The sequence below is a fragment of the Heptranchias perlo genome, chromosome 3, assembly GCF_035084215.1.
Source record: "Heptranchias perlo isolate sHepPer1 chromosome 3, sHepPer1.hap1, whole genome shotgun sequence".
In the NCBI taxonomy this organism is placed as follows: Eukaryota; Metazoa; Chordata; class Chondrichthyes; order Hexanchiformes; family Hexanchidae; genus Heptranchias; species Heptranchias perlo.
In genome coordinates this window covers 29830070-29856592 of record NC_090327.1, presented here as the reverse complement: position 1 = coordinate 29856592, position 26523 = coordinate 29830070, and the positions used below count along the sequence as shown (strand labels likewise).

At 45.8% G+C, this 26523-nt stretch overlaps 1 protein-coding gene across 6 annotated transcripts in view; it reads right to left on the bottom strand.

The window, feature by feature from the left end:
- The window catches only part of LOC137311309 (zinc finger protein ZFAT-like), a 109187-nt gene extending 97483 nt beyond the window's left edge, over positions 1-11704 (bottom strand). For 2 of the 6 annotated variants that reach the window (XM_067978607.1, XM_067978615.1), the window contains exons 1-2: positions 11563-11704; positions 9565-9735 (exon numbers count right to left, since the gene is read on the bottom strand). In XM_067978607.1, coding sequence (XP_067834708.1) covers positions 9565-9735; positions 11563-11581 — 190 coding nt within the window. In that variant the 5' untranslated portion in view covers positions 11582-11704. The other 4 variants (XM_067978601.1, XM_067978605.1, XM_067978623.1 and 1 more) reach the window with 3 other exon arrangements.
- Positions 11705-26523: the final 14819 nt, after the last annotated feature.

The window sequence follows — 26523 nt, the reverse complement described above, 5'->3', positions numbered from 1 at the left end:
CTGTAATCCAAAGACACTTAGAAAAATGCACATAGCACACTAGAATTCATTTTGAACTCTCAAGCTATTTGAGAATTTTATTTTGCTGTACAATGGTGTGGTACAGTGAAAAAAAATTATCAGCGATGAGACAGGTTCTCTTCCAGGCCAGTAGATGTTTGCAATAACAATCAGTTCTGTTTCTTGTTAATATTTCTTGTCTGGGCCCTGTTACTATACGACCATCTTTTCACTTTCGTTTGCTGCCACATTTTCGTTTTATACTCTTGCGACGAACACCACATTTACGGCGCTTTGGTTTTTGCCGTTTTTTGCCGCAACCCATCGCTATGTCCGAGCTTGAGTTTCCCAGGTCTTCTAGCTATCTTCTGGTGTACTGCATCTTTATATACCTTGCTGCTCTTCAATAAAGTCAGCTCCATTGTGACATCAGTTTAGCTCACTCGTACAGTGAGTTTCTGGGGCCCAGATATGGTATGTTTTAGGATATATTTGGCACTGATTGTGACATCAGCATGATGCTGCTGCCTTATTAGGCACGAGTGTTTATCAATGCCACCCTCTGCAACCTCCTCTAATTGGAGAAATTTCTATTCAGTAAACTAATCAGTGGAAAAAGGAGGTAACCACATAGGCATGCTGCTGCACTGGCAAAGTCTCTGATAAAACACTGTACCCATGTTAGTTTGCAGAAATTTGAAATATCACAAATCAACACATTACTAATTGCGTTTACCTTTGTTTTCCTTATGATAGTAATAAGTGCAACCCACCTAACTTGTACCCACTAAAGGTCTCAAATTTTCCTGGACAGTCAAATGGTAGATGGGAGTTTTGAGTAGAGGTTGGTCTTGGTTTGAAATTTCTCCAATGCAGCTTCCTTTAACAGCAGATATTAGCTGAAAACCTTCAGGTAACTTGGTTTAAGTGAAAAGTGGATTTTAATCTGCAGCCACAGCATTATTAATGAAATTTTTCCAGTGAATATACACTAAGGGCGGTAAGCTTTTGTTTTAAAGCTCGAGGGCCAGAAATCAAAACTGTTTACTGATTAAGAGTCAGAGAGGTTTGCGTTTACAGCAAAGGCCTGATTTTCCACAATACACAGGTATTGTATCAGTTTACTATATTCTGTAAACCTATCCCGATGGTGCACACGTAGTCATTCACACAATTTAGAGTATAGGTAGGGTATTGGAGTGCACTCCTTGTTACAATCAAATGTTAAGAATCTCAGCCCTTCCTCTGTTGTACCTCTGGTAGCACATCCAGCATCTCATCGAAAGGGCCAGCGCTGTCACCTGGCCCTTGGAGAGTTCTTTAAGAGTTGCTTATAGCCTATGGAGTCTACTTAAAGCCATTTGCCTGGAATTTTCTTGGGGGTTGTCCCAATCGGTCGCCGTAACTTTGGTGGAAGTTCGGTGGAATCCCCAGATAAATGTGTAAATGGGGTTTCGGCAATCTTCTGCTGAAGTTATGGCTGCCGATCAGGAGAACCACCAAGGACTTTCCCGGCGATAACGTTGCCACTTGCAACCACAGTGTTTCCTTGCGCACATAGAAAATGCTCAAGTTAATCCAGCGAGCTCGCCTCCCCGCTCAAACAGAGTATGTGGCAAACACCATGATCCCTGGATTTTTATCTCCAGGATGGTGGAATTGGCACTTCAGACTTGTACAACTAACCTAGCCACAGCATATGAAACTATTGGGTAACTTCTGCAAGGCTGCACTCCCAGAGGCATGGATTGGAGAATCAGGCACAGAGGTCAGTTCAAACGATTTGCAGCACTCTCGATTTTCTAGTAATTGATCACTGAAGCATCATGATTTGCACAGATCTCGGAGCCCAATTCTCCAATTCACTTTCCCTTTGAGTGAAACTCCTCACCAGGAGTGCGGCATGGCAAAATTGACTCAAATTACAATGCTGAAATTAACCATAAATGAACATCGTTCCTCGTATTGCTATCTTGTTGAGCAAATTATGAAGAACACAAGCAGTCTCATCAAAAAAAGGGCAACTTACTGTTCAATATTTTGGAATCACACTTAGCAATGGAAATGGCTATGGCTAGGTTAATACAAGTCTAAAACAGATGATAGAAACATAGAAACTAGGAGCAGGAGGAGGCCATTCAGCCCTTCGAGCCTGCTCCGCCATTAAATATGACCATGGCAGATCCTCTATCTCAATACCATATTCCCGCTCTCTCCCCATACCCCTTGATGCCTTTTGTGTCTAGAAATCTATCTAGCTCCTTCTTAAGTATATTCAATGACTTGGCCTCCACAGCCTTCTGTGGTAGAGAATTCCACAGGTTCACCACCATCTGAGTAAAGAAATTTCTCCTCATCTCAGTCCTAAATGTCCTACCCCGTATCCTGAGACTGTGACCCCTCGTTCGTACTCCCTGCATCCAGTCTGTCTAGCCCTGTCAGAATTTTATACGTTTCAATGAGATCCCCTCTCTTTCTTCTAAACTCGAGCGAATACAGGCCGAGTCGACCCAATCTCTTCTCGTACGACAGTCCTGCCATCCCAGGAATCAGTCTGGTGAACTTTTGTTGCACTCCTTCTATGGCAAGTATATCCTTTCTTAGGTAAGGAGACCAAAACTGCACACAATACTCCAGGTGTGGTCTCACCAAGGCCCTGTATAACTGCCGTAAGACATCCTTGCTCCTGTACTCAAATCCTCTTCCAATGAAGGCCAACATACCATTTGCCTTCCTAACTGCTTGCTGCATCTGCATGTTTGCTTTCAGTGACTGGTGTACAAGGGCACCCAGGTCTCTTTGTACATCAACATTTCCCAATCTATCACCTTTTAAATAATACTCTGCCTTTCAGTTTTTCCTTCCAAAGTGGATAACTTCACATTTATCCACGTTATACTGCATCTGACATATATTTGCCCACTCACTCAACTTGTCTAAATCGCCTTGAAGTCTCTTTGCATCCTCCTCACAACTCACAATCCCACCTAGTTTTGTGTCCTCAGCAAACTTGGAAATATTACATTTGGTTCCCTCATCCAAATCATTGATATATATTGTGAATAGCTGGGGCCCAAGCACTGATCCCTGCGGTACCCCACTAGTCACCGCCTGCCACCCCGAGAAAGACCCATTTATTCCTACTCTCTGTTTCCTGTCAACCAATTTTCAATCCATGCCAGTATATCACCCCCAATCTTACGTGCTTTAATTTTGCACACTAACCTCTCATGTGGAACTTTATCAAGGGCCTTCTGAAAATCCAAATAAACCACATCCACTGGTTCTCCCTTATCTATTCTACCAGTTACATCCTCAAAAAACTCCAGTAGCTTTGTCAATCATGATTTCCCTTTCACAAATCCATGCTGACTTTGTCTAATCCCGTTGATATTTTCTAAGTGTCCTGTTATCACATCCTTTATAATAGACTAACATTTTCCCTACTACTGATGTTAGGCTAACCGGTCTGTAGCTCCCTGTTTTCTCTCTCTCCCCTTTTTTAAATAGTGGGGTTACATTTGCCACCCTCCAATCTGCAGGAACTGTTCCATAATCTATAGGATTTTGGAAGATGACAACTAATGCATCCACTATGATCTGGTCATTTATTTCACTGCTGTTTGTGGGAGCTTGCTGTGCGCAAATTGGCTGCCGTGTTTCCCTTGCAACAGTGGCCATGATTTTAGCATGGAGGCGGGAACTCAGCAGGTGGGTAAATAATCGTGTGGGAAAGCCGGAAGTAATTTCAGCACGTCAGATTGTCCGGTTGCAACTCAACTGAAGGTACTTCATTTTACTTCCGGATTTCACATCGCCAAGCTGCGCAGCAGGCGTACTGTGCACCCGCATGATGCAATTTAAAGCCCACTATTTGAAGGGCCAATGCAAAAATGGATTTTGAAGGAGAAAGGAGGAAATACAAATATGGAAGGACATAGAGGAAAGGCAGCGCAATGATTCTCGGACGCATCCCTTGAGGTACTACTGGCTGCTCTGTGTTGGCAAGCCTACTCCATCATTTCACTCCACACACGTAGTTAAGTTTCAACATCAACCATCCTTCACTTTCTGTGCACTTCCTCACCTCCCCATTTATTCACCCACCACTGCCACTCACCACAATCCTCTTGCAATGTGATGCATCTGTCTGATAGTAACCCTCTGATGAATCTGTTTCATAGTCAACCTCACCCAAAACAATCATCGGGTGAATACGGCACCTTCAGTCACTCATGGGTCTGTTCTTTTACCCCTTGTAGAAGAGAGCATAAAAATCAAGGGCGAGGACGAGAACTGGAGGTGGTCCACCACAGACAGTGCAACTAACAGATCCAGAGGAGGAAGCCATGGAAATAAGTGGGGCAGTTGCATCGCTATCCATTGGAGGTAGAGACACTGGGAACCCGCAGACGGCTGGTGACAGAACTTTAACATCTTTCACACACGTGAACGCTTTTATCAACGAAGGAACTGTGACAGACCTCAGTATGGTCACTGGAAAGAGTGTCACTTTTCTGATGAATAATTAATATTGTTTTCTGTTGCCTTCCAGGGCCTTCATGACTTCAAGAAGAATTAGGAGAGATGGAAGTCATCGATTCCTCAGAGAAGCTCATTCTTTCTGAGCGTGCACCGTCACAAGGCATACAGTCATGCATCAGTGCAGATACTGACACTTCGATGGGTCCTGTTAGATAGTTAGTTGGGTTGTCACCTGTTGATTCACCACTCACAAGGGAGCACAAGCAGACACTGGTGGCAGGGACAGCTGTGGAGAGTCCGCGTCGGAAGGCGCAGTCCTCTCCAAACTCTGCTCAGCTGGATACAGATGCTGAACCTCAGGGGCCATCGTTGAGAAGGAGAATGAGTGAAGTACAGATTCAGCATTGCGAAGTACTGGAAAAAGTGCCACGCACACTCTCCACAATAGCAGAGAGGATGGAGGAGTCCAACTCCTAGTGGATTGTTGTTGCAGGTAAGTGCGAGAATATCTACAATTGACAAGAGTGGCAGCCTCCATTGAGCTTCAAGCATGGTTCTCAAATGAGTCTATGCAGGTCAAGACAACGGCCGTGCAGACTCTGGATGCCAACATTTCTGCCGCCTTAAACAGGCAGGCAGTCAGAAACTTCATCCATGGCCTTACAAGGCGGAACATCTGTTTGCCAACCTGCTTTCTAGCGAGCTGGTGGGAGTGATGTGGCATTGGTCCAGGAGAGGGATGATGACGAGAGGGGACATGGAAATGGGGACTCCACTCAAAGTGCTCCCACATCTCGCCTGTTGCCCCCCGCCCCCCCCCCCAACCAGTACCCAAAATGCTGCCTCCTCTCCCAATGGTCAAGTCTGCCCCTGCACAGCTGCAGGTGGAGCAGTCTTTGGCGGGGCCCTCAAGGGTTCCAAAACCCAGATGGCGAGGCCAAGAGCATCGCAGCAGTCGGGGCAAGTGTCTGAGCAACCTGCCACTACCTCTGCTGAAGCCACAGGGGATGCAGTAGAAAGCGTATGGTTAAGCAATTGTAGTTCACCAAAGGTACGCACAAGGGAGTTTGACGAAAATGTCATGTTGTTCATTTATATTTTTTTTGTATTGGCAGTTAAATTTATTCATTATCACCACTTCCACATCGTGGCCATTATTGTGTCCTAAGCGGAAAGTCGCCCTTTCATTTGCTTCATCATGAATGCTAAGACGTGACGACACCCATTGGACGATATGCAATGGGTATATGCATGGCTGAAGGACTGTTTTGTGCAAAGGGATTGGGGGGAGGGGGGAGGTGGGGATTGGTAGCGGTGATGCTGGTGGTGGTTGTTCCAGATAGCCTGAGTATCTCAAATTCTTCAATTTGCACATCTCATTATGAGAACCTATTAGAGATGAGGGCATTCCTGGCATCACGGGCAGCAATGTGCGCAGCTGCTCTGGCAATGGGTTCCTCCTCCTCCTCATCCTCTTCTTCAATGTTGCCACCAGACGAGGATGCTTGATGACCGCATTCGACCTCCTCCACCTGTATCCCTCTCTGCTGAGCGATGTTATGCAGGATGCAGCGCACAACGATTATTCTGCACACCTCACTGGCGAGTACTGAAGGGCTCCCCCAAGTCTATGCAAGCATCTGAAGCGCATCTTCCACATGCCTGTGGCTTGCTCAATGACACACCTAGTGGTCATGTGGCTCTGGTTGTACCGCTGGTGTGCCTCGTTAGTGGGGTTCCTCACAGGTGTCATTAGCCACGTTTGCAGGGGTATCCCTTGCCTCCAACGAGCCAGCCCCTAAGACTGTCTCCTGTCTGGAAGAGATCTGGGATGTTGGACTGCCACAAAATGAATGAATCATGACAGCTGCCAGGGAATCAGGCGCAAACCTGCAGAAATCTCTTCTGGTGGTCGCATACCAGCTGTGCATTGATGGAGTGATATCACTTTCGGTTTACGAAGACTCCAGGCTCATGTGGTGGTCCTCGGGTTGTTAAACGTGTGCAATCGATTGCGCCCTGCACCCGTGGGAAGCAAGCTGGAAAGTTGAAACCACTGCCCGCTCATTCTGGCTGTCGTCGTGGGGAACTTCATGAAGTCGGATGCCCTGGCAAACAATCCATCCTTCACCTGTCTTATACATTTATGTGCAGACGACACCCCACAGTTGTCACCAGTGGTGCCCTGGAATGATCCGGAGGCAAAGAAATTGAGGGCAGTGGTTACTTTCATTGCGACGGGCAATGCGTGACCATCTGGTCCAGCAGGGAGCAGCTCTTCCTGAAGGAGGCTGCAGATGTCTGCGACCACCTCAGCCTGCACAGGCACTGTTACTCAGACGGGTCCTGGAAGCTCAGCCTCCGGTTGCACACCCTCTCACGCAGGTAATACCTCCTGCATCGTCAGCCCCTCTGTTGGTTCCCCTCTCTGCTCTTCTCCAGGTCCTTGTTGTGCACCTCCGTCTTGTGTACCTGCAGATCCCAGAACTGCACATCGTGCCTGCCATGGATGGTCATGTTCCTCCTCAGATGTACTGTGGAATACATCCATTGAGCCTTCCATCCTGACCTTGTCAGTTTGAGGTCCTCCAAAATGTTGGTAAATTTGACTGACCACAAGAATTCTCAGTCTCAACAAAGAAATCTTTGTCTAAACACAAAGAACTCCCAGCCGAACATTTGCCGAGAAGAACTGAGTGACCAGCTGCAATACCTGACCTTTTATTGAGGTGAGTCAATCACAGGTTTAAAGGATCAAATGAGATTCGGCTGCATCTCGCCTCCATTTCAATGGCGTGTTTCAGAAGCCACAGGAAACCCGTGCAGAAGTTAAATCCATTTCTGTTACAGAATCCACAGAAGATTACGTAGCTTAACTGTTTAAATTACCTACATTGCCCCTTTAACAAGCCGGCCACCAGCATTAAGTGGGAATGGGACTTCCGAGTTTCGGTTGCATGCGCAGATCCTAACGCCCCTGGGTTAAAGCCGGAAGTGTATGTGTTGGAGCTGGGATACGATCCCGCTGAAGAAATCAACAATTTTTACTACCCACCCGCCCCTGGGGGTTAAAATTACCCCCCATGACTACACTTCAAAAGAACTTCCCCACGACGACAGCCAGAATGAGCGGGCAGTGGTTTCAACTTTCCAGCTTGCTTCCCACGGGTGCAGGGCGCAATCGATTGCACACATTTAACAACCCGAGGACCACCACATGAGCCTGGAGTCTTCATAAACCGAAAGTGATATCACTCCATCAATGCACAGCTGGTATGTGACCACCAGAACTGTGAAGCGTTTTGGCTGTCCTAGGGTCGTGAAAGGCGTTCTCCAAGTTCTTTCTTTTTATAAAACATACAGTTTAGAAGAGTTCATTCATTTATTGAGCTGCATGGAAGCTGATTACATTTCCTTGTCCGGTCAGTGAAAAAATGAATGAACTCTCCCAAACGACACTGCGTCTTCACAACAGCCGATTGTTCTCACTTTTCTGCTCAGCGATGGAAAGAAGGAACTCTCTCATGATGCTTCCATGGACACCATTGTGCTTGGTCCTCCAAGATGATAGAATGCTAGAATAGTACGGTGGGACCATCTCCATCAACTAATCAGAGGACAGCCAACAGTGCCCTCGCCTCCAAAGAGCAACGATTAACTGTGATTGAATGCCTTCCCTGCTGGTTGGTCTATTTTTAAAATGGTGTTTAAGAACCACGTTAGCCATTGAAGCGCTACATGTGGCTCTTATATTTCTGCCCAGATTATATAGTTCACAGCCAAAATTAAACAGTTACCCATTACCATGGCTACTGGGGGCAGGTTTTCTTCCCCCCCCTTCCAATCGAGCATGTCTTGCAGAATATTGCCATTGCCGTGGAACCAGGATGAATTTTTGGGTTCAATCCATTCTCATGCCCTACTTTCCCCGCAGGTGCAGAAACACACCCGCAAATGCACAGGCACCCACTTGTTCGCAGCAGCAGTGCAAATGCCTGGGGACTTTAAGGCCTACTGGCTGCTGTCTAAAAGATCCAAAGTCAATGAGCGAGTTAATTCCCGGGTGTCCGCCAAACAGATGCACTGGAAAATGAGGTGGGAGACATTTTTAATGTTACTCCTTGCAACCATTTTCATCTGCATTGCACTACACAAAGAGATGCATGTGGGGCACAAACCAGCAGAAAATCTGCTGCCTATTAAATGGAAAAGCCTGGTAAAAGTCTAGAATGAGAAAAGCTCATCCCTTCCACATACGATGTTCCACCTACTCTACTATAGACTCCAATATATTTTTAATCTGTTGAATGAAAGTGCAGCATAAATATTCTATGATCCCAAACAGAATCAAAACAAACTACGGTAGCTATCCCCTTTTCAATCTTCGCCGTTTCTTGGCCATTGATGACATTTTGTTGTTCTAAGCAGCTGTGTGTTCTCTGTAGTATGCAATAATCTATTTGATGTTCTGATCATCAAGCTGATTCCTAAATATATATTTAACCACTTCTTTTTTCAAGGAAAACTCATGGTTTCAGAAAACAGTGTTGAAACGTACTGCTTGCAATGCAGCCTTCCGCAACCAATAGATCCAATGCAATTCCCTGGAAATAGATGTTGTCTGTAATATCCAATTCCATAAACAGCTGAGCTGCTTGTCTGATTATAACAATACAGAATAAATTGGATCTGTACAGGTCAACTCACTGTAAGTGGCTCAACTTTAGCTCTTGCAACAGCACAGAACCAAATAATTTAGCAGTTTCCAACAAACAAATGTGTGGGATAGATCCTGTATAGGGCAGTATTATATTTGAAGATTTACAGTGCTTCAATATACCGTAGTTATAAAGCATGTAAAGGCATCTAATAGCAGATCCTCAATACTGCCCTAATTTTTACTCCACTTTGATTCTTCAATCCAGTGCTTGACTCCTAATAGGGCAATTAGATGAATCCAACTGAGTCTAAGATCTAGTGGTGCTACCATTCCCTGCCTTAACCCACGGAAAGAAAAAAAATCATCAGGAGTAAATACAAGAGGGGATGCAACGAGTCAGGATTATTTTGCACCCCTACCTTCTTCGCTTCTCTCAGGCTTTTCAGGTGCTGGAAGAGGCCGTAACGGGACAATGAGATCATCTGGAGCCAGGCCTTCCTCTGCATGTTTCTCAGAGACATGAGTTAGTAGCTCATCTCGGCTTGGGGAAAACAGGTTACACAGTTTGCACATGAAGATGGAAACCAACTCTGGATAACAGAGGTTGCGGGGAGGGGGGGAAAAGAAAATGCAAAAATAGTTAGTTACGGGAGAAATACTCAGATTTGGTGCTAATTATTTTACTAAGGCTAAATTACACGTTATTTGGAAATCCCCCAATAGACACATAGTAGCAATGGATTCAATGATTATGAGGTGTCCGGATGAAATTACCCACCTTTCTTAAAGACACCAGGGTCGATTTTAACATTGTGCGCAAAACAGGCAGTGGGTGGGTGGAGCGTGCCCGATGCCTGCCTGTTGTCGATTCTATGAGGCCCGAGCCATCTGGAGGCCTGGGCCTCATTTGCATGGGTCCGGCGAACTGCCCACATCAAACTGTCACTCCGATGGAGCTCACCGGTTTTTGAGCAGCCTCCAGCTGACCCTGATTTGCATTCTAAAAGTGAAACAGGAGGGGGCACTTTAACCAACCATCGAAAGGCCCCCCCAACAACACGGCGATTGCTGGAGCAGAGGCGTGACCTGGCATCATTTTCAGTCTGCTACCGCTCCATTTAGGCCAGGCTGCCACAGTTAAAAATGATTCCACTGACAAGAGCTAAGGTGCGATTCCATGGACACAGAAGCCCTGTGGTACCCTGCCCAAATGACTCCTCTTCATGACTCAGCGTCTCTTCTTTTATCCGTTTTATTTATTTTTATTTCCACCCCTCCCTCCCTCTCGCACCTTGGAACATTTTCAAAGCTATTAATGCAAATGGGAAAGGCAGTGCCCAATGTTGCACCCACTTGGGTGAAAATGTGAGCATTGATGAGGGGGGGGGGGAAGATGAGGAGAAATCTTTTTACGCAACAAGTAGCTATGATCTAGAATGTACTGCCTGAAAGAGTGGTGGAAGCAGATTCAATAATAACTTTCAAAAGGGAATTGGATAAATACTTGAAAAGGAAATATTTACAGGGCTATGTGGAGCAAGCAACGGAATGGGACTAATTGAATAGCCCTTTCAAAGAGCCGGCACCGGCGTGATGGGCCCAATGGCCTCCTTCTGTGCTGTAAGATTTTATGATTCTCTGTACTATAAGCACAGTGGTGGTAACTTGACAAAATAACTTTGGAAAATAATGGCTGACAATGCACCACTAATTAAACTAATGAAACTAATGCACTACTAATTAAACTAATGCAGCACTAATGAAAAACTAATTAAACTAATGCAACTAATGAACTAAACTAATGCAGCACTAATTAAACTAATGCACCTCTAATGAAAAACTAATTAAACTAATGCAACTAATACACCACTAATTAAACAAATGCACCTCTAATGAAACTAATGCACCACTAATGAAAAACTAATTAAACTAATGCAACTAATACAGCACTAATTAAACTAATGCAGCACTAATTAAACTAATACACCTCTAATAAAAAACTAATTAAACTAATGAACTAATAAAACTAATGCAGGAAGCGACCAATCAGGTGCAGGAGGTGCCGACCCTTCCCCCTGAGTGACGCGGTGAGCAGACAGGCGGGGGGGGGCGGGCCCGACCGTCCCTTCAGCCAATGGGCGCCCGGCCCGAGCTGCCAATCAAACCCGCGGTGAACGGTTGACAGGCGCCCAGTGACTTTTTTTTGTTTTTTTCAAAAAAAAATATTCGCCCGAACTTTTTTAAATTTTATTTATTTATCGCGAGCCGACGGGAGCAATTAAGAACAACTTTTTTTTGCGATAAATCGGTCGGACGGTTGCGAGCGATGTTTTTGCTCTGGACCCGCCTCAGCTCGCGCTACTTTTACCTTTCGAGAGAAAAAAGAAAAGGAAAATGTCTCGGTCGCCAATTCTCACCTGGAGTTCGCTGATCCATGAGTTCCGATATAAATACATGTGGTTATAATTCTAATTATATTTAGATATTAACCGAAGAGGTGTCATTATATTAAAATTTTAAAAAATATTTTTTTCACTTTCTGACGAATCTGCGGAAGAAATATGGCGGCTCCCCTTACCCGGCGTGCACCAGGCGAGCTGAGGAGGTTATCGATTGGGGGAGGCGGGAAGGGACAAGAGGTGACGCCCAGCGGGCCGAGCCCTCTAGTCCTCCCAACTCCTGCTAGCTCCCAGTGCTACTGCACAGAGCTGGAGGACCCAGCTGAATCTTTCACCTCTGGATATAATGCTGTACCTGCCAATTTGCACTGTTTTTAGAGATAATCTTAATTATTTTAGGTTCAAATTTATTTTAATGTTAGAAATAATCCCACTCCATGTGTTTAAACAGGCTTGTGATATAGTGGCAGCTATTGAGGATCAGGAAGACGGGACTGTGCCCTCCCGAATATTTTTGGAATTGGTGAGATGAAAAATTACAGACAGGCAAAGACCCTCTGGTCCATCCAGCCTGTCTCACACAATTGCAATGCCTTGTGCATCACAATATATAGACTCGCCAAACCCGAAACCATGTGATCTCCTCAGAGAGGTGAAAAAACAGGCCCATTTGGGAAAAAACATCTGGGAACTCCCTCACCTCTTGTCCGTTCCCGCCTCTCCCTATCGCTAACCTCCTCAGCTCGCCTGGTGCACGCCAGGTAAGGGGAGCCACCATATTTCTTCCGCAGATTCGTCAGAAAGTGAAAAAAATATATTTTAAAAATTTGAATATAATGACACCTTTTCGGTTAATATCTAAATATAATTAGAATTATAAGCACATGTAGACGATTGAAACTAGTCCAGGAGATCTCTCTAGCCCCGATGATGCTTTGCAGTACCTACCTTTTGTGCAAGGTGATCTCTGCCCCTGCCAGAAACGGGTCCAGCTCTCGTTGAAGGAATGAAGCAAATCAGAGTCCACCGCACGAGCCGACAGCCTGTTTCAGATGTCCAATATTCTCTGCGAAAAGAACCACCTCCTGATGTCTAACCAGATCTAGGTTATGCACCCATCTTTCCATGTTCCAAACACAGGAATTGTCTGTGGACTTGATTGCTACTCTTTTTCTTGTTAAGCATTGTCACTTTCAAGAGTTATCTGATCTTGATAGCACTGTATCATCCGTGGCTCAGGGGTAGCATTCTTGCCTCTGAGTCAGAAGGTTGTGGGTTTAAGCCCCACTCCAGAGACTTGAGCATATAAACTAGGCTGACACTTCAGTGCAACACTGAAGAAATGCTGAACTGTCGGAGGTGCTGTCATAAAAAATCCCATGGCACTACTGGAAGAAGAGCAGGGGAATTTTCCTGGTGTCCTGGCCAATATTTATCCCTCAACCAACACCACTAAAACAAATTATCTGGTCATTATCTCATTGGTGTTTGTGGGAGCTTGCTGTGTGCAAATTGGCTGCTGCGTTCCCGACATATAACAGTGACTACACTTCAAAAGTACTTCCCACTGTGATGGGACTGATGGAGAAACTCATCTGCCTCAGCTATGAGCCCAAGTATTGCATTGTCACAGGGACATATGTCACAGATGTAGGGTGGGGTGAGGATGAAGATTTTGAAATGCCAGTATCTAAGGCTTAGCGCAGCTGTTTGTATCCTGATGTGTATTACAATATGCCCATTGCTTATAGTGAGTGCGCTGGAGTGGCTAAGTTAAAAATATCAGATTTGTCAGATTTTTCTTTCAAATGTAAAGTCCACTGAGGGCTAATGACTCCGTGAGTCAAGATTGGACTCCTGGTGCGACTCTCGATAGCTCAAATGCCAAGTGGTGCGAGACTGCCCTCCACTCGGCCATTTCACACCAGTTTGAGTTGACACCAGCTGTCCAGAACAACATAATCCACTAATATCCCACTAACCGGGCCTAATGCATAATGGTGGCTTCTCAGAACTCCCTGGTGCACAGCCCATTGATTTGAATGGACAAAAAGTCCCGGGGCGTGCTTCTGTAATTGCTCAATAAACTATCCATTGCATGCGAGGCCCTGCTGATGGATCTCTGAAAACTCCCCCCTTAATATACAAATTTCAAGGAGTTTATGAAACAAAAGATGCATATTAATTCTGATAATTAAATCTCTTAATGCGAACATTAACTCTGTTTCTCTCTCCACAGATGCTGCCAGACCTGCTGAGCGTTTACAACATTTTCTGTTTTTATTTCAGATTTCCAGCATCTGCAGTATTTCGCTTTTACTATGTTGTTCTGGACAGCTGGTGTCAACTCAAACTGGTGTGAAATGGCCTAGTGGAGAGCAGTCTCGCACCACTTGGCATTTGTGCTATCGAGAGTCACACCAGGACTCCAGTCTTGAGTTATGTAGCCGTTAGCCATTTTTGAGTCAATCAGCATCCAAAACTGCTTGGCACTGACCCAAGAATGGTAATATCACTGCATGTTAATATCCCAGACTGAGGTACTATCACATATACGCAATAATCTACAAATCTATTTAATCAATTCTTGAACATTCATCTAATATGGGACTTGAATGGTTTCTGGCAAAAAAAAAATATTTTTAGGTTCATATTAAATAATAATAAGTAATTCAGGCCTCTGGATCACTAGTCCAGTAACACAACCACTATGTGTTGTTAATCACTTTAGAATAATCATATATGAAGCTTTCAAGACCAGAGTAGGGGAGGGAAGGTGTTGGTTGGATTGCTGCAGAGGCCTATACCGTCCCACATGACATCCCACCCTTTTGGGAGGCATTCAGAGTCCATTATTGTCCTATATTTTAGGTTCTGCATCCAACAAATTTCGGAGTCTGTGTCCTACACTCTGCCACATCTTTTCTTTTTTAAAATAATTTTATTTCCTTTTCTGGGATGAAATTTGTGTTGTCCAGCAATGGTTTATCCACCCAACCGAACTTGGTCACTTTTGGAGTACCTCAACGTTCTATTCTAGGCCCTACTTGTTTTCCTCATGCCTCTTCGTAGTATAGTCCGTAGGCATCAGGTCAGATTTGATATGTATGCTGATGACACCCAGTTCTACCTCTACACCACCACCCACAACTCTATGATCACCTCTGTATTGTCAGATTGCTTGTCCAACATCAAGTCTGGATAAGCCAGGAGTTTATTCGGGTAGACAGAAGGCATCTTATTTGGCTCTTATTAAAAAAAACTCAGTATCCTTGTCTCCGACTCCATCCCCTCCCCGGCTCACTCAAACTGAATTAGGTGAGCAACCTTGGTGTCATTTCTTTATTTGTTCATGGGATGTGGGCGTCGCTGGCGAGGCCGGCATTTATTGTCCATCCCTAATTGCCCTTGAGAAGGTGGTGGTGAGCCGCCTTCTTGAACCGCTGCAGTCCGTGTGGTGACGGTTCTCCCACAGTGCTGTTTGGAAGGGAGTTCCAGGATTTCGACCCAGCGACAATGAAGGAACGGCGATATATTTCCAAGTCGGGATGGTGTGTGACTTGGAGGGGAACGTGCAGGTGGTGTTGTTCCCATGTGCCTGCTGCTCTTGTCCTAGGTGGTAGAGGTCGCGGGTTTGAGAGGTGCTGTCGAAGAAGCCTTGGTGGATGGTACACACTGCAGCCACGGTGCGCAGGTGGTGGAGGGAGTGAATGTTTAGGGTGGTGGATGGGGTGCCAATCAAGCGGGCTGCTTTGTACTGGATGGTGTCGAGCTTCTTGAGTGTTGTTGGAGCTGCACTCATCCAGGCAAGTGGAGAGTATTCCATCACACTCCTGACTTGTGCCTTGTAGATGGTGGAAAGGCTTTGGGGAGTCAGGAGGTGAGTCACTCGCCGCAGAATACCCAGCCTCTGACCTGCTCTTGTAGCCACAGTATTTATATGGCTGGTCCAGTTAAGTTTCTGGTCAATGGTAACCCCCGGGATGTTGATGGTGGGGGATTTGGCGATGGTAATGCTGTTGAATGTCAAGGGGAGGTGGTTAGACCCTCTCTTTTTGGAGATGGTCATTGCCTGGCACTTGTCTGGTGCGAATGTTACTTGCCACTTATGAGCCCAAGCCCGGATGTTGTCCAGGTCTTGCTGCATGCGGGCTCAGACTGCTTCATTTTCTGAAGGGTTGCGAATGGAACTGAACACTGTGCAATCATCAGTGAACATCCCCATTTCTGACCTTATGATGGAGGGAAGGTCATTGATGAAGCAGCTGAAGATGGTTGGGCCTAGGACACTGTTGAGTGATGTGTAGCCCCTACTCTGTCGTTGAGAGATGTGCAGTGCCCTCTCTGTTGTTGAGCAATGTGTGGGACCCTCTCTGTTCTTGAGTGATGTCCAGAGCCCTCTCTGTGGTTGAGCGATCTGTTGTGCCCTCTCTGTTTTTCAGTGATTTGCAGTGCCCTCTGTTGTTGAGTGACGTGCAGAGCCCTCTCTATTGTTGAGAGATGTGTAGCGCCCTCTCTGTTGTTAGAATCATAGAATCATAGAAAGTTACGACACAGAAGGAGGCCATTCGGCCCATTGTGTCCATGCCGGTCGAAAAATAGCTATCCAGCTTAATCCCACTTTCCAGCACTTGATCCGTAGCCCTGTAGTTTATGGCACTTCAAGCGCACATCCAAGTACTTTTTAAATGAGCTGAGGGTTTCTGCCTCTACCACCCTTTCAGGCAGTGAGTTCCAGACCCCCACCACCCTGTGGGCGAAAAAAATTCTCCTCAGCTCTCCTCTAACCCTTCTACAAATTACTTTAAATCTATGGCCTCTCGTCACTGACCCCTCCGCTAAGGGAAATAGGTCTTCCCTATCCACTCTATCTAGGCCTGTCATAATTTTACACATCTCAATTAAATCACCCCTCAGCCTCTTCTGTTCCATTGAAAACAACCCCAGCCTTATCCAATCTTTCCTCATAGCTGAAATTCTCCAGTCCCGGCAATATCCTCGAAAATCTCCCCTGTGTCCTCTCTAGTGCAATCACATCTTTCCTGTAATATGGTGACCAGAACTGTACGCAGTACTCAAGCTGTGGCCTAACTAGTGTTTTATACAGTTCCAGCATAGCCTCCCTGCTCTTATATTCTATGCCTTGGCTAATAAAGGAAAGTATTCCATCTACCTTATATACCTGCCCTGCTACCTTCAGGGATCTGTGGACATGCACTCCAAGATCCCTCACTTCCGCTACACATCTCAGGATCCTCCCATTTATTGTGAAATGCCTTGCCTTGTTTGCCCTCACCAAATGCATCACCTCACACTTCCATTTGCCACTTTTCTGCCCGCCTGACTAGTCCATTGATACCTAGGAAAGCCTTAGAGGGGGTGCAGAAGAGATTTACTAGAATGATTCCAGGGATGAAGGACTTCAGTTATGTGCATAGACTGGAGAAGCTGGGATTGTTCTCCTTAGAGCAGAGAAGGTTGAGAGGAGATTTGATAGAGGTGTTCAAAATCATGAAGGGTCTGGATGGAGTAGATATAGAGAGAAACTGTTCCCATTGGTGGAGGGGTCAAGAACCAAAGGACATAGATTTAAGGTGATTGGCAAAAGAACCAAAGGCGACATGAGGAAAAACTTTTTTTCACAGCGAGTGGTTGTGATCTGGAATGCACTGCCTGAGGGGGTGGTGGAGGCAGATTCAATCATGGCTTTCAAAAGGAAATTTGATAAGTAGTTGAAGGAAAACATTTGCAGGGCTACAGGGGTAGGGCAGCGGGGTGGGACTAGCTGGATTGTTCTTGCAGTGAGCCGGCACAGACTCAACGGGCCGAATGGTCTCCTTCCATGCTGTAAACATTCTATGATTCCATGATGAATTCCCACGGTCTACAGCTTTCCTCCTCACTATCAACCACATGGTCAATTTTTGTATCATCTGCAAACTTCTTAATCAAGCCCCCTACATTTAGGTCTAAATCATTAATATATAGCACAAAAAACAAGGGACCCAGTACTGAACCCGGAAACAGCCTTCCAGTCACAAAAAGACCCGTCGACCTTTACCCTTTGCTTCCTGCCACTGAGCCAATTTTGGATCCAACTTGCCACTTTCCCTTGGATCCTATGGGCTTCTACTTTTGTTGATTGAAACGTAGCCACTACTCTTTTGTAGAGTGATGTGTAATGCCCGCTCTTCTGTTGAGTGAAGTGTAGCCCCTACTCTGTTTTGAGTGATGTGTAACACTCTCTCTTTTGTTGAGTGATATGTAGCCCCTACTCTGTTGTCGAGTGACGTTTTGTGCCCTCTCTGTTGTTGAGTGATGTGTAGCATCCTCTGTTTTGAGTGACTTTTAGTGCCCTCTCTGTTGTTGAATTATGTGTAGCCCCTACTCTGTTCTTGAGTGATGTGTGGCCAATAGTCTGTTTTTGAGTGATGTTTTGTGCCCTCTTTGTTGTTGAGTGATGTGTAGTTGCCTCTCAGTTATTGAGTGATATGTAGTGCCCTCTGTTGTTGAGTGATGTGTAGTGACTTCTCTGTTGTTGAGTGACGTTTAGTGCCCTCTCTGTTGTTGAGTGACGTTTAGTGCCCTCTCTGTTGTTGAGTGACGTTTAGTGCCCTCTCTGTTGTTGAGTGACGTTTAGTGCCCCCTCTGTTGTTGAGTGACGTTTGGTGCCCTCTGTTGTTGAGTGATGTGCAGTGACTTCTCTGTTGTTGAGTGACGTTTAGTGCCCTCTCTGTTGTTGAGTGACGTTTAGTGCCCTCTCTGTTGTTGAGTGACTTTTAGTGCCCTCTCTGTTGTTGAGTGACGTTTAGTGCCCTCTCTGTTGTTGAGTGACGTTTAGTGCCCCCTCTGTTGTTGAGTGACGTTTGGTGCCCTCTGTTGTTGAGTGATGTGCAGTGACTTCTCTGTTGTTGAGTGACGTTTAGTGCCCTCTCTGTTGTTGGGTGACGTTTAGTGCCCTCTCTGTTGTTGAGTGACGTTTAGTGCCCTCTCTGTTGTTGGGTGATGTTTAGTGCCCTCTCTGTTGTTGGGTGACGTTTAGTGCCCTCTCTGTTGTTGGGTGACGTTTAGTGCCCTCTCTGTTGTTGGGTGATGTTTAGTGCCCTCTCTGTTGTTGGGTGACGTTTAGTGCCCTCTCTGTTGTTGAGTGATGTTTAGTGCCCTCTCTCTGTTGTTGGGTGACGTTTAGTGCCCTCTCTCTTGTTGAGTGACGTTTAGTGCCCTCTCTGTTGTTGGGTGACGTTTAGTGCCCTCTCTCTGTTGTTGAGTGACGTTTAGTGCCCTCTCTGTTGTTGAGTGACGTTTAGTGCCCTCTCTGTTGTTGGGTGACGTTTAGTGCCCTCTCTCTGTTGTTGAGTGATGTTTAGTGCCCTCTCTGTTGTTGAGTGACGTTTCGTGCCCTCTCTCTGTTGTTGAGTGATGTTTAGTGCCCTCTCTGTTGTTGACTGACGTTTTGTGCCCTCTCTCTGTTGTTGAGTGATGTTTAGTGCCCTCTCTGTTGTTGAGTGACGTTTCGTGCCCTCTCTGTTGTTGGGTGATGTTTAGTGCCCTCTCTGTTGTTGAGTGACGTTTTGTGCCCTCTCTCTGTTGTTGAGTGATGTTTAGTGCCCTCTCTGTTGTTGAGTGACGTTTAGTGCCCTCTCTGTTGTTGGGTGACGTTTAGTGCCCTCTCTCTGTTGTTGAGTGATGTTTAGTGCCCTCTCTGTTGTTGAGTGACGTTTTGTGCCCTCTCTCTGTTGTTGAGTGATGTTTAGTGCCCTCTCTGTTGTTGAGTGACATTTTGTGCCCTCTCTCTGTTGTTGAGTGATGTTTAGTGCCCTCTCTGTTGTTGAGTGACGTTTAGTGCCCTCTCTGTTGTTGGGTGACGTTTTGTGCCCTCTCTCTGTTGTTGAGTGATGTTTAGTGCCCTCTCTGTTGTTGAGTGACGTTTCGTGCCCTCTCTGTTGTTGGGTGATGTTTATTGCCCTCTCTGTTGTTGAGTGACGTTTAGTGCCCTCTCTGTTGTTGGGTGACGTTTTGTGCCCTCTCTCTGTTGTTGAGTGATGTTTAGTGCCCTCTCTGTTGTTGGGTGACGTTTTGTGCCCTCTCTCTGTTGTTGAGTGATATTTAGTGCCCTCTCTGTTGTTGAGTGACGTTTAGTGCCCTCTCTCTGTTGTTGGGTGACATTTAGTGCCCCCTCTCTGTTGTTGGGTGACGTTTAGTGCCCTCTCTGTTGTTGAGTGACGTTTAGTGCCCTCTCTCTGTTGTTGGGTGACATTTAGTGCCCTCTCTCTGTTGTTGGGTGACGTTTAGTGCCCTCTCTGTTGTTGAGTGACGTTTAGTGCCCTCTCTGTTGTTGAGTGACGTTTAGTGCCCTCTCTGTTGTTGAGTGACGTTTAGTGCCCTCTCTCTGTTGTTGGGTGACGTTTAGTGCCCTCTCTGTTGTTGAGTGACGTTTAGTGCCCTCTCTCTGTTGTTGAGTGACGTTTAGTGCCCTCTCTCTGTTGTTGAGTGATGTTTAGTGCCCTCTCTGTTGTTGAGTGACGTTTAGTGCACTCTGTTGTTGAGTGACGTTTAGTGCCCTCTCTGTTGTTGAGTGATGTTTAGTGCCCTCTCTCTGTTGTTGGGTGATGTTTAGTGCCCTCTCTGTTGTTGAGTGACGTTTAGTGCCCTCTCTCTGTTGTTGGGTGACGTTTAGTGCCCTCTCTGTTGTTGAGTGACGTTTAGTGCCCTCTCTCTGTTGTTGAGTGACGTTTAGTGCCCTCTCTCTGTTGTTGAGTGATGTTTAGTGCCCTCTCTGTTGTTGAGTGACGTTTAGTGCCCTCTCTGTTGTTGAGTGATGTTTAGTGCCCTCTCTCTGTTGTTGGGTGACGTTTAGTGCCCTCTCTGTTGTTGAGTGACGTTTAGTGCCCTCTCTGTTGTTGAGTGACGTTTAGTGCCCTCTCTGTTGTTGAGTGACGTTTAGTGCCCTCTCTGTTGTTGAGTGACGTTTAGTGCCCTCTCTGTTGTTGGGTGATGTTTAGTGCCCTCTCTGTTGTTGAGTGACGTTTAGTGCCCTCTCTGTTGTTGAGTGACGTTTAGTGCCCTCTCTGTTGTTGAGTGACGTTTAGTGCCCTCTCTGTTGTTGGGTGACGTTTAGTGCCCTCTCTGTTGTTGAGTGACGTTTAGTGCCCTCTCTGTTGTTGAGTGACGTTTAGTGCCCTCTGTTGTTGAGTGACGTTTAGTGCCCTCTGTTGTTGAGTGACGTTTAGTGCCCTCTCTCTGTTGTTGAGTGACGTTTAGTGCCCTCTGTTGTTGAGTGATATGTAGTGCACATTTGGACGCATTTCTCGTTTGTGTGAACTACACCTCCCAATTTGGTGTCGTGCACAAATTTTGAAATTGTACTTCTGATTCCCGAATCCAAATCGTTAATGTAAATTGTGAATAACTGTGGTCCCAGCACCAATCCCTGTGGAACACCACTTCCCACCTTTTGCCAATCTGAGTAGCTCCCTCAACCACTACACTCTGTTTTCTGTTTTGTTGCCAGCTTGCTGTCCATTCTGCTACTTGTCCCCTGACTCTACATGCTCTGACCTGAGCCATGTGTCTACAATGCGGTATCTTATCGAAGGCCTTTGTAAAATCCAAATATATTGCATCTACTACATTACCCTTGTCTACTCTTTCTGTTACATCTTCAAAGAATTCAATAAGGTTGGTCAAACATGACTTTCCCATCTGAAATCCGTGCTGACTTCTCTTGATTACATTTTTATTCTCTAGATGTCTTTCTATTGCATCTCTGAGTAAAGATTCCATTACCTTTCCTACCATCGACATTAAGCTAACTGGTCTATAGTTCGCTGGACTTGTTCTATCTTCCTTTTTAAATATAGGAATCACATTAGCTATTGTGATTAGCTGAATCACAATAGTGCCAGTCCTCTGGCACTATTTCCTTTTCTGGTGAATTTTTATATATATATGTCATAGTGTCTCTGCTATCTCCTCCCTTTCTGTCGTTGCATGACGTGTATTGCCCTTTGATGTTGAGTGATCTGCAGCCCCTACTCTGTTGTTGAGTGATGTGTAGTGCCCTCTGTTATCGAGTGACGTGTAGTGCCCTCTGTTATCGAGTGATGTGTAGTGCCCTCTGTTATTGAGTGATGTGTAGTGCCCTCTGTTATTGAGTGACGTGTAGTGCCCTCTGTTATTGAGTGACGTGTAGTGCCCTCTGTTATTGAGTGACGTGTAGTGCCCTCTGTTATTGAGTGACGTGTAGTGCCCTCTGTTATTGAGTGATGTGTAGTGCCCTCTGTTATTGAGTGATGTGTAGTGCCCTCTGTTATTGAGTGATGTGTAGTGCCCTCTGTTATCGAGTGATGTGTAGTGCCCTCGGTTATGGAGTGATGTGTAGTGCCCTGTTATTGAGTGATGTGTAGTGCCCTCTGTTATTGAGTGATGTGTAGTGCCCTCTGCTGTTGAGTGATGTGTAGTGCCCTCTGTTGTCGAGTGATGTGTAGTGCCCTCGGTTATGGAGTGATGTGTAGTGCCCTTTGTTATTGAGTGATGTGTAGTGCCCTCTGTTATTGAGTGATGAGTAGTGCCCTTTGTTATTGAGTGATGTGTAGTGCCCTCTGTTGTTGAGTGATGTGTAGTGCCCTCTGTTATCGAGTGATGTGTGGTGCCCTCTGTTATCGAGTGATGTGTAGTGCCCTCTGTTATCGAGTGATGTGTGGTGCCCTCTGTTATTGAGTGATGTGTAGTGCCCTCTGTTATCGAGTGATGTGTAGTGCCCTGTTATCGAGTGATGTGTAGTGCCCTGTTATCGAGTGATGTGTAGTGCCCTCTGTTATCGAGTGATGTGTAGTGCCCGCTGTTATTGAGTGATGTGTAGTGCCCTCTGTTATCGAGTGATGTGTAGTGCCCTGTTATCGAGTGATGTGTGGTGCCCTCTGTTATTGAGTGATGTGTAGTGCCCTCTGTTATTGAGTGATGTGTAGTGCCCTCTGTTATTGAGTGATGTGTAGTGCCCTCTGCTGTTGAGTGATGTATAGTGCCCTCTGTTATTGAGTGATGTGTAGTGCCCTCTGTTATTGAGTGACGTGTGGTGCCCTCTGTTATTGAGTGATGTGTAGTGCCCTCTGTTATTGAGTGATGTGTAGTGCCCTCTGTTATTGAGTGATGTGTAGTGCCCTCTGTTATTGAGTGATGTGTAGTGCCCTCTGTTATTGAGTGATGTGTAGTGCCCTTTGTTATTGAGTGACGTGTAGTGCCCTGTTATTGAGTGACGAGTAGTGCCCTCTGTTATTGAGTGATGTGTAGTGCCCTCTGTTATTGAGTGATGTGTGGTGCCCTCTGTTGTTGAGTGATGTGTAGTGCCCTCTGTTATTGAGAGATGTGCAGTGCCCTCTGTTATTGAGTGATGTGTAGTGCCCTCTGTTATTGAGTGATGTGTAGTGCCCTCTGTTATTGAGTGATGTGTGGTGCCCTCTGTTATTGAGTGATGTGTAGTGCCCTCTGTTATTGAGTGACGTGTAGTGCCCTCTGTTATTGAGTGATGTATAGTGCCCTCTGTTATTGAGTGATGTGTAGTGCCCTCTGTTATTGAGTGATGTGTAGTGCCCTTTGTTATTGAGTGATCTGTAGTGCCCTCTGTTATTGAGTGATGAGTAGTGCCCTTTGTTATTGAGTGATGTGTAGTGCCCTCTGTTGTTGAGTGATGTGTAGTGCCCTCTGTTATTGAGTGATGTGTGGTCGAGTGATGTGTAGTGCCCTCTGTTATTGAGTGATGTGTAGTGCCCTCTGTTATCGAGTGATGTGTTGTGCCCTCTGTTATCGAGTGATGTGTAGTGCCCTCTGTTATCGAGTGATGTGTAGTGCCCTGTTATTGAGTGATGTGTAGTGCCCTCTGTTATCGAGTGATGTGTGGTGCCCTCTGTTATTGAGTGATGTGTAGTGCCCTCTGTTATTGAGTGATGTGTAGTGCCCTCTGTTATTGAGTGATGTGTGGTGCCCTCTGTTATTGAGTGATGTGTAATGCCCTCTGCTATTGTGTGATGTGTGGTGGCCTTTGTTATCGAGTGACGTGTAGTGCCCTCTGTTATTGAGTGATGTGTAGTGCCCTCTGTTATTGAGTGATGTGTAGTGCCCTGTTATCGAGTGATGTGTAGTGCCCTCTGTTATTGAGTGATGTGTAATGCCCTCTGTTATTGAGTGATGTGTGGTGCCCTCTGTTATTGAGTGATGTGTAGTGCCCTCTGTTATCGAGTGATGTGTAGTGCCCTGTTATCGAGTGATGTGTAGTGCCCTCTGTTATCGAGTGATGTGTAGTGCCCTATGTTATCGAATGATGTGTAGTGCCCTCTGTTATCGAGTGATGTGTAGTGCCCTCTGTTATCGAGTGATGTGTAGTGCCCTCTGTTATTGAGTGATGTGTAGTACCCTCTGCTGTTGAGTGATGTGTAGTGCCCTCTGTTGTTGAGTGATGTGTGGTGCCCTCTGTTATCGAGTGATGTGTAGTGCCCTCTGTTATCGAGTGACGTGTAGTGCCCTCTGTTATTGAGTGATGTGTAGTGCCCTCTGTTATCGAGTGATGTGTAGTGCCCTCTGTTATTGAGTGACGTGTAGTGCCCTCTGTTATTGAGTGATGTGTAGTGCCCTCTGTTGTTGAGTGATGTATAGTGCCCTCTGTTATTGAGTGACGTGTAGTGCCCTCTGTTATTGAGTGATGTGTAGTGCCCTCTGTTATCGAGTGATGTGTAGTGCCCTCTGTTATTGAGTGATGTGTAGTGCCCTCTGTTATCGAGTGATGTGTAGTGCCCTGTTATCGAGTGATGTGTAGTGCCCTGTTATTGAGTGATGTGCAGTGCCCTCTGTTATCGAATGATGTGTAGTGCCCTCTGTTATCGAGTGATGTGTATTGCCCTCTGTTATTGAGTGATGTGTAGTGCCCTCTGTTATTGAGTGATGTGTAGTGCCCTCTGTTGTTGAGTGATGTATAGTGCCCTCTGTTATTGAGTGATGTGTAGTGCCCTCTGTTATTGAGTGACGTGTGGTGCCCTCTGTTATTGAGTGATGTGTAGTGCCCTCTGTTATCGAGTGATGTGTAGTGCCCTCTGTTATTGAGTGATGTGTAGTGCCCTCTGTTATTGAGTGATGTGTAGTGCCCTCTGTTATCGAGTGATGTGTAGTGCCCTGTTATTGAGTGATGTGTAGTGCCCTCTGTTATCGAGTGATGTGTAGTGCCCTCTGTTATCGAATGATGTGTAGTGCCCTCTGTTATCGAGTGATGTGTATTGCCCTCTGTTATTGAGTGATGTGTAGTGCCCTCTGTTATCGAGTGATGTGTAGTGCCCTCTGTTATTGAGTGATGCGTAGTACCCTCTGCTGTTGAGTGATGTGTAGTGCCCTCTGTTGTTGAGTGATGTGTGGTGCCCTCTGTTATCGAGTGATGTGTAGCGCCCTCTGTTATCGAGTGACGTGTAGTGCCCTCTGTTATTGAGTGACGTGTAGTGCCCTCTGTTATTGAGTGATGTGTAGTGCCCTCTGTTATTGAGTGATGTGTAATGCCCTCTGTTATTGAGTGATGTGTAGTGCCCTCTGTTGTTGAGTGATGTGTAGTGCCCTCTGTTATTGAGTGATGTGTCGTGCCCTTTGTTATTGAGTGATGTGTAGTGCCCTCTGTTATTGAGTGATGTGTAGTGCCCTCTGTTATTGAGTGATGTGTAATGCCCTCTGTTATTGAGTGATGTGTAGTGCCCTCTGTTATCGAGTGATGTGTAGTGCCCTCTGTTATTGAGTGATGTGTCGTGCCCTCTGTTATTGAGTGATGTGTAGTGCCCTCTGTTACTGAGTGATGTGTAGTGCCCTCGGTTGTTGAGTGATGTGTAGTGCCCTCTGTTATTGAGTGATGTGTAGTGCCCTCTGTTATTGAGTGATGTGTAGTGCCCTCTGTTATCGAGTGATGTGTCGTGCCCTTTGTTATCGAGTGATGTGTCGTGCCCTCTGTTATCGAGTGATGTGTAGTGCCCTCTGTTATTGAGTGATGTGTGGTGCCCTCTGTTATTGAGTGATGTGTAGTGCCCTCTGTTATTGAATGATGTGTAGTGCCCTTTGTTATTGAGTGATGTGTAGTGCCCTCTGTTATTGAGTGATGTGTAATGCCCTCTGTTATTGAGTGATGTGTAGTGCCCTCTGTTATTGAGTGATGTGTAGTGCTCTCTGCTGTTGAGTGATGTGTAGTGCCCTCTGTTATTGACTGATGTGTAATGCCCTGTTATTGAGTGATGTGTAGTGCCCTCTGTTATTGAGTGATGTGTAATGCCCTGTTATTGAGTGATGTGTAGTGCCCTCTGTTATTGAGTGATGTGTAGTGCCCTCTGTTATCGAGTGATGTGTTGTGCCCTCTGTTATTGAGTGATGTGTAATGCCCTCTGTTATTGAGTGATGTGTAGTGCCCTCTGTTATCGAGTGATGTGTAGTGCCCTCTGTTATTGAGTGATGTGTAGTGCCCTCTGTTATTGATTGATGTGTAGTGCCCTCTGTTATTGAGTGATGTGTAGTGCCCTCTGTTATTGAGTGATGTGTAATGCCCTCTGTTATTGAGTGATGTGTAGTGCCCTCTGTTATAGAGTGATGTGTAGTGCCCTCTGTTATCGAGTGATGTGTAGTGCCCTCTGTTATTGAGTGATGTGTTGTGCCCTCTGTTATTGAGTGATGTGTTGTGCCCTCTGTTATTGAGTGATGTGTAGTGCCCTCTGTTGTTGAGTGATGTGTCGTGCCCTCTGTTATTGAGTGATGTGTAGTGCCCTCTGTTATTGAGTGATGTGTAGTGCCCTCTGTTATGGAGTGATTTGTGGTGCCCTCTGTTATCGAGTGACGTGTAGTGCCCTCTGTTATTGAGTGATGTGTAGTGCCCTCTGTTATTGAGTGATGTGTAATGCCCTCTGTTATTGAGTGATGTGTAATGCCCTCTGTTATTGAGTGATGTGTAGTACCCTCTGCTGTTGAGTG